This window comes from Ovis canadensis, chromosome 22 (genome assembly GCF_042477335.2).
Source record: "Ovis canadensis isolate MfBH-ARS-UI-01 breed Bighorn chromosome 22, ARS-UI_OviCan_v2, whole genome shotgun sequence".
Classification (NCBI taxonomy): domain Eukaryota; kingdom Metazoa; phylum Chordata; class Mammalia; order Artiodactyla; family Bovidae; genus Ovis; species Ovis canadensis.
The window spans coordinates 62,139,958-62,147,933 of record NC_091266.1 but is presented as its reverse complement, the minus strand read 5'-3'; the positions used below and the strand labels follow the sequence as shown (position 1 = coordinate 62,147,933).

The 7,976-nt window shown below is 52.1% G+C and overlaps 1 protein-coding gene across 2 annotated transcripts in view; it reads right to left on the bottom strand.

The window, feature by feature from the left end:
• Positions 1–1,314: 1,314 nt before the first annotated feature.
• DOCK1 (dedicator of cytokinesis 1) overlaps positions 1,315–7,976 on the bottom strand; it is a 568,995-nt gene continuing 562,333 nt past the window's right edge. For both annotated transcript variants that reach the window (XM_069566865.1, XM_069566866.1), the window contains exons 51-52: positions 6,743–6,900; positions 1,315–2,487 (exon numbers count right to left, since the gene is read on the bottom strand). In XM_069566865.1, the coding sequence (XP_069422966.1) occupies positions 2,392–2,487; positions 6,743–6,900 (254 nt within the window). In that variant the 3' untranslated portion in view covers positions 1,315–2,391. The remainder of the gene's footprint in view (positions 2,488–6,742; positions 6,901–7,976) is intronic.

Genomic DNA, 7,976 nt, shown 5'->3' with positions numbered 1-7,976 from the left:
CCCAGATGCTATTCTAGAATAAAAACAACCATTTCCATAGGGCCAGGAACTGGTTCTATACATTTCAGCTATAGCTTCTGCTATGTGAAATGCTGACTATCCAAAAACTCCCTGAGGCCAGGGGCTGGCCCCTCCCAGGTGGGTGTGTCCTTGTAATCATTTTAGGATGGTGGTGCATAGCCAGTTTCTAACATACTCAGTGGAGAATGAATATTCATGTTGGTCAAAGAGTAAAAATTCAAGCAGAAAACTAATCCATGTTCACGTGTATCTAAAATGTTCTAGGGTGGACTGAATTTTGAAGACAAGTTCAAATAAACGGGGGCACCAGCCGTTGAGCCAGAGGAGGCTCCTCTGAGTCGCCTGGGTTCTGTCGCAGCCTCCTGGGAGGCCTGGCTTGAAGGGACAGAGTCACACCCTGTGCTTAAGCCAGGACACATCTGGATGGCATACAGGACGCCAGTGCCTTCTTTGTTTCTTACCATCTAAGCTTCAGAGAAACCTGGGAAGTCTGATGCCTCTCAAGTGAAATGGCACATCCCAGGAAATGAAGCCCCTCTCACCTTAGACACTGAGAAGGTTAAAAGGAGAGGTTAACGAGGCTTAGCCAGGGGGCCCTGGGGCTGGGTTGAGGGAGTTGCAGCCTAAGCTAGGCTCAGCTCTGTCTGTAAGGACACACAGAGGGTGCTGGGACGTGAGTGCTTTCTGGGCTCTGGGTCCCAGAGAATTACACAGAGATGAAGAGCACTGTTTGAGGAAGACGCACGCGTGTATAGACATGGGTCACAGCGCTCTTTAAGGAGGCAGCGCTCAGACTGGCACTCGCCGTCTCCCTCTACAAGGATTAAGTCAGGGAGATGCTGCTGCAGCTGCTGACCTTCAGCACTTCCTGAAAAGAGTTCAGGGTGGAGAGCAGAAACGAGGCACTCTGTGCTCTGGAACAAACTGGCAGAACAGGTCTTCAGATAGTTTTTCAGGAGCCGATTTTATGAGCCCAATTCTTGTACCTCCTCATCTAGAAAAGCACTAAAATCCTTCATGGGGATCACTGCTCCTCGTGACTAGCAGAAGCCTCCTGCAAAAAATACGTGCTTGATTGCACGCACTCCATTGACGTCCCCCCGCCGTCTCTTTGGAGCAGTCTCTGAAGTGCTGTCTCCTGGGCTATAGTTCTCACTTTGCCCCAGATAAAACTTAACTTGCAACTCTAACTCTCACGAGGTGCATTTTCTTTTTTTAAGTCAGCAGCAGAATATAAGCAGTGGCTTTTATATTCTACATCAGGGGATAACATAATATGTCGGACACTGAGACTTTTTAAACGACAGTTTATTTTTTGTTGTCAATGATTAACTCTTGAGCCTACTAGAAGAATACCATGATTATAATCAATAAAAAAATATAGATGATGGAATAAAATATTAGGTCATACAAAGTTAGTTAGTTTTTTTGAATCATTGTCCAGGAACATTTTTAGGGCTTGCGCTTTGGAGAAAAAAAAAAAAAATCAGAAAATTTAATTTGTGTTTCTTTTTTACACTTCCCTCAGTTACAAGTTAAGAACACATATTGAGAATCATTTGCGGGTGCCTAGGACAATAAACAGAAGGACCACAAAAATTAAAACAAGTTCTAAAGACCCTCATATACACAAACTTCTGTACAGAATGAGCACAAGAAGAGTTCCCCCAATTAAAACCATCGCCTGTGGTCTACATATCCTTTCTTTAAAAAGAGAGAAAACGGATCTCCCTACACTCATACTTATTTTTTCCACCTGATCCAGTATTTTTAATGGTGTCTCCACTCCATAAATTAGTAAGTGTTCAGTAGCAGAGAAGTATCCTATTTTAAATTATGCCGAGGGAAACCAGGAACTTCCCGGAAAGGGCTGACCACAGTTGCCTGACGGAGACTGAAGGAGCCCTCAGGCCACAGCAAGTCACACCAGCAGGTGCAGGCAGGAGCGCTCCGTGAGGCGTCCCGGGAGAGGCACCTGGGGTCTGGCGGGGAGTGAGGGTCGTCCACTGTCAGCGCACAGCTCTAACCTCTCCTTCCTGCTCCGCTCAGGTCAGCTGGGCTCTCTGCTAATGTGTCATCTGGCGCAAACAGTAAGGGCTTTGGGGCAAGACTCAGGCTCTTTCAAGATGGACACACTCGGACGCTGATAAACACAGCCGCGTGTCCCGGGCCGGTACCCGCCTCCTTACTCCCTGATGCTAAAGCCCGCTCACCCTGTGGCTGGAGACGAAATCCTGTTAGGGAAGAACAATTGCACTAAAGGTCAGACATCACAGGCCCCATGAGGTAAACGCCGGACGTGGGAGGAGGTGGGAGGAGATGCGAGGGACGCGAAGGATGCCAGCTCGCCCTTCGGGGGGTGCCGCGGCTTCACTGCACGATCCCCGAGTCCACCGAGTTCTGCTTGCGCGTCGTCTTGGGAGGGGGTGGTGGCGGGGTCTTGCTGGGCAGAGGAGGAGGCAGATGCTGGAAGATAGAAAATGAGGGGACGGCTCACTGCTGATGCTCTGGCAGGAGAGACGTGGTCTCCGGGAGGTTCTGACCTGGTGGGGGGGGGGGGTGGGCCAGGGAAGATTGACCTGCAGCCCTGGGTGGGAACGTCCTCTCCCCGCGACATGGGGCTGGCAGGTCACCACTCTCAGGACCGGGATGCTGGTGGCCACAGGCCTTTCCAGGGTCTCTGATGAACCACTTTTCACAAAGCACATATGTCAGACATCTGAACAGCCTCTGAGAAGTGTAGCCACTGCCCTTTGGGTGGTGGTTTTAATCGCGATGCTTGCATGTTGTGTCTGACTCTTTGCAACCCCATGGACTGTAGCCCGCCAGGCTCCCCTGTCCATGGGATTTCCCCGGCAAGAACACTGGAGTGGGTTGCCATTTCCTCCTCCAGGGGGTCTTCCCGAGCCAGGGATCAAACCCGTGTCTCTAGCACCTCCTGCCAGATCCTCAGCTGTGGCATCTGAACTCTTAGTGGCAGGATGTGGGATCTAGTTGCTAAGACCATGGACAGAACCCAGGCCCTGAACTGCAGGCGGATTCTTTATTACTGAGCCACCTAGGGTGGTTCTAAATCCATGTGCTCTTGATCAAGGGGCACCTGGAAATGGACTGGTTTCAGACCTGGGCAGTTGAAATGGTCAAGAACAAGGGAAGGGGGACAATGCAGGACCCAGGGCCACCCAGGCAGCCTGGCCACGTCACAGCTGAGCCCCCCTGGGAAGAGGACCCACAGGCTCTTCCTCATATCCCTTGAAGATGCTCAGGGACAAACAAGTCCTCGGAGGTGCTCTCCGGGGCTGGGCCAGAGGCCTGCCATACTCTTGGAAGTGGAAAGGCCACACGAGAGAGGGTCGGCCGGGCCACACGGGCCCCTGCGGCCACCATCCCCCGACCTGTTGACAAAACAGTCTCTCTCCCACAGTCTCTTCTGCATTGGTAAAGAATGGGGATGAGCAAGGCTGCTGCTGCTGCTGCTAAATCGCTTCAGTCGTGTCCGACTCTGTGCGACCCCATAGACGGCAGCCCACCAGGCTCCCCCATCCCTGGGATTCTCTAGGCAAGAACACTGGAGTGGGTTGCCATTTTTTCTCCAATGCATGAAAGTGAAAAGTGAAAGTGAAGCTGCTCAGTCGTGTCCGACTCTTAGTGACCCCATGGACTGAAGCCTACCAGGCTCCTCCGTCTCTCGGATTTTCCACGCAAGAGTACTGGAGTGGGTCGCCATTGCCTTCTCCGTGAGCAAGGTTGAGGGGATATTTAAACTCTTCATGGAGGAGGCACCGTTCATCAAGAAGTGGCTGCAGCTGTCTTCCAACGCTACAGATGAACGTTTGCAAAGCAGAACCAGAGACACAGATGCAGAGAAACAGTGTATGGACCCCAGGAAGGGCAGAGGGGGTGGGATGGATTGGAGGACTGGGGGTGACACACAGACGTGCCTGCATATAAAACAGATCCCTAATGAGGAGGACAGGAAAGCCTGGCACGCTGCAGTCCACGGGGCTGCAAAGAATCAGACACAGCTGAGTGGCTGAACAGCAACACCGAGACCCTAATGAACAGCAAAGGGGGCTCTGTGATGACCTGAATGGCAGGGAAATCCAACAAAGAGAGGATATATGTACCTGTATAGCTGATTCACTTTGCTATATAATATAAACTAACACAATGTGAGAGTCCCTTAGACTGCAAGGAGATCCAGCCAGTCCATCCTAAAGGAGATCAGTCCTGAGTGTTCATTGGAAGGACTGATGCTGAAGCTGAAACTCCAATACTTTGGCCACCTGATGCGAAGAGCTGACTCATTTGAAAAGACACTGATGCTGGGAAAGATTGAGGGCAGGAGAAGGGGATGATAGAGGAGGAAATGGTTGGATGCCATCACTGACTCAATGGACATGGGTTTGGGTAAACTCCGGGAGTTGGTGATGGACAGGGAGGCCTGGAGTGTTGCAGTTCATGGGGTCGTAAAGAGTCAGACATGACTGAGCTACTGAACTGAACACAACATTATAAAGTAACTATACTCCAATAAAAAAAAAATTCTTTTTACAGAAACAGGTGGCTGGCTGGATATAGCCCAGTTTGCCTTTCAGTCATAAGCATGAATTTACGACTGTAACGGTGAGAGGAGACACTGAATGGACCTGCCAGGGCGTGAATGACCGAGGGCAGCTCGTGCCCTGCTCTTGGCGGGCGTGTCACATGCATGAGAGGCCACGTGCTGACCACCCAGGTAAAAGAATGAGTGAGTGAACAAATGAACGCATGAATGAGTGAGCAGAGGAGGAAACACACAGGCCAGGATAAGCGGGCACGAGCCACAGGCAGAGCAAAGCAGAGGGGCTCGCAGAGCATTGTCCTGTGCGGGTGAGAGCGCGCTGTCAGCAGCCGCAGGGCAGGCGCACGTTCAGCTCAACGTGAGAAAAGAAGTTTCAAGGGCAGGACGGTGACAAAGCAGCGTCTAACTCATCACCCAAGTTCCTCCTAATTCGCAGACAAATAAATACTAAAGTGACCCAGGGCTTAACAGAGAGAAGAGAATCAAGGTGGAAAACAGAACTGATATAACGATTTTTAGACATCGTAACAAGAGGAAAAAGAATAGCTTTGTAGTGCTCAGTTATTAAGTCCTGTCTGACTCTTTACGACCCCCTGGACTATAGGTCACCAGGCTCCTCTGTCCAGGGTATTTCCCAGGCAAGAACACTGCAGTGGGCTGCCATCTCCTTCTCCAGGGGATCTTTCCAACCCAGACATGGTAAGAATGGTCAAAAGAGGGTCAAAAGAGGGTGCCCAGTGGCTAAGACTTCTTGCTCTCCATGCAAGGGGCCTGGGTTCTATCCATGGTCTAGCAACTAGACCCCACATCCTGCAACTAAGAGTTCACACACCACAGCTAAAGATCCTGTGTGTTGTAACTAAGAACCGGCACAGCCAAATAAATAAATGACTATTAAAAAAAATGACAAAGAGAAAAAGAATGGTCAGAAGAAACGCCGATTTCCAGGTTTGATGAGACGGTTGCTTGTTTACCTGTGTAAGTAGACGGAGAGGGCGAGTGTGAGCCATCTTTAAAGAAAGGACGAGTTAAACTGGCAACAGCTAGACAGCTGAGTCCAAGCCTGAGGGTGAGAGTGACAGGAGGCTGTGGACCAGCCCCCAGAGCGGGCGAATGATCGTGGTCCTGCAGCAGCTCGCAGGGCCTGCCAGGGAGGCAGCCCCGTAAACCGGGTGATGACCCCCTGGCTCACAGGCCTGCGTCCTGAAGGCGCACTCATGCTGCAGGTGAGTCAGATAGGAGACCAAGAGCAAGGAGACTCGGGTGATTAACATCGCGGCATTCACAGCGCCTTTACACATGGCGCCGAAGCTGCAGTGTGTTTGCCCTTCCACTAACAGCTGTGCTGGCTTCCCAGGATATTTGCATCAGTAGGCAGGCCCAGGGGCCCGAGCAGTGAGCACACATCAGACCAAATCAATGACAGATGCCATGGGGGGACTAGCCTCAGGACTGATGCTTAGGAGGGCCCGAGCTGGCCGATCATGCTGGTGACAGCTAGCATCCCGAGTCTAAGTGGGGTGGGGACAGGTCCCAGGGCTAGAGGCGGGGCTAGGAACGGGCAGCCTCGAGGAGCTGGGGTGTGCTCCAGCTGGAGCTAAATCCCGCGCTCGGCCACAGTTTCTTCGTGTGGTGAGCACCTGTCCCCACACACACACGGCCAGTGGGAGAGCGAGGCTGCCTGGAACCAAGCTGGGGCCAGGGCTTCTTCAGGGCAAGGGCAGTGTCCAGGAGCACGACATGTCCCCCGTGTGTGGCATCAGCCAGCTTCTTCAAATGAAAAATGTCTTCATACAAAAAGCTACTTTTCAAAACCAAACTTTCATAAGAACTGCACCTCAAGGCAATGACCTCCAAGGTCACGAGAGTGGCCTGTGGACCCGCTGGCTGGAATTCTGCCCCCTCTGCATGTTCCCCCTGGGAGTGTATGTTCCTGTGGGGATGACACAGGACCCCCTGGGAGCACACATTCCCGTGGGCATGACAGAGGACCCCGGGCCACACACAGCCACGTTCTAACCACTGCCACTCTTTCCTGGAAATCAAGCCTGGGCTTGCCCAAAGTAAACACGCCAACGTCAGGAAGGAAAGAAGGAAGAATTCCTGTCTTGTGGAGGGAAAGAGAGGATGGACCCACGTTCCTGAGCCCTGACTTACCCTCTGATGAGGCGGAGGGGGCGGGGGCGTTGGCGAGCCCGTCAAGTCCAGGTTCTCGGTCAAGGTCCCATAGTCCGTGCTGGTGCCTTTGAGAGGCAGAGGGGGCGGAACTTCAGCCACGTCCAACCCAGCCACAGCCATGCCGTTCAGCTCCAAACCTGGAAAAGGGGGAGGATGAGAACCACACCCCCGTCCCCACTGGGAGTGATGTGTGTCCCCACACGACTGCTTCGTGCCCTCTCAGGACTGGCAGGGTGGTGGGAATCCTTTACCCCCCTGAAATGCCCATCAGTGGGCAGCAAAGAGATCGGGAGGGGGCAGACAAGGCCAGGGCTGTGTCCCCTGCAAGGGAATGTTTCACAAGGAGAATCACGGGATGCTGAGCCCCGAGCTTAAAGGGTGGATCAGACCGCTGGAAAAACAGCCACGTCCACCTGGGACCCCTCTGGTCCCTCGACTGCCACGCCTGGGGGCGTCTATACAGCTCAGGGGTCACAGGGACCATCTCCGCCTGGAGTGTTCAGAGTCCGCCAGGTCGCTGCCTCAGCCTCCTACAGGGAGCCGCACTCGGCTGAGTCCAACAACACAGCTCACCACCAGCCCACCTGCCTGTCAAAACTCTCACAACAGGAAAAGCCACGATCCTACGAAAGGCAGGTATTAGCAGCAGCTGCCGCTGTGACTGCTGCTTTAAATAAGCCAAAGGGAAGCAGTACTGATTTTTTTAAAGTAAACTGAAAAGGAGTCGTTTTCAAAGGAGGAGTGATCATTAGGACAATCTATTTTCTCAGCCTTTGTTGAGACTCTAAGAAATCATCTGCCTTTTATGTTAGAGAGAGAAGTGGGCATTTTTGTTGTTGGGTGTCCTACCCAATGATGCATCTGATGGAAAGTCGTTCATTAAGAGCGTGCTCCCGAGGACGAGGGGTGTCAGCTGATAAGGAGGCCTTGCAGTTGAATCGAGGCGCAAGAAGGTGGCCTCTGATGGAATAGTCACTCTCCTAACTGGCTGGCTGGTTGCTTTTACTCTGGCCTTTATTTAAAATTTGCCACTTTAATCATTTTTAGGGGTACAAATCGCACTCAAGTATCTGTTTGAGCCTGTGTGTCCAGGTCTCCAGGGTGAATGTCTAGGGGCGGGCTTGCTGGGGGTTATGGTGACTCTATGTTTAATTTTAAGGGACCACCAAACTGTCCTCCACTGCAGCGGCAATGTGCCTATTTATTAACTATT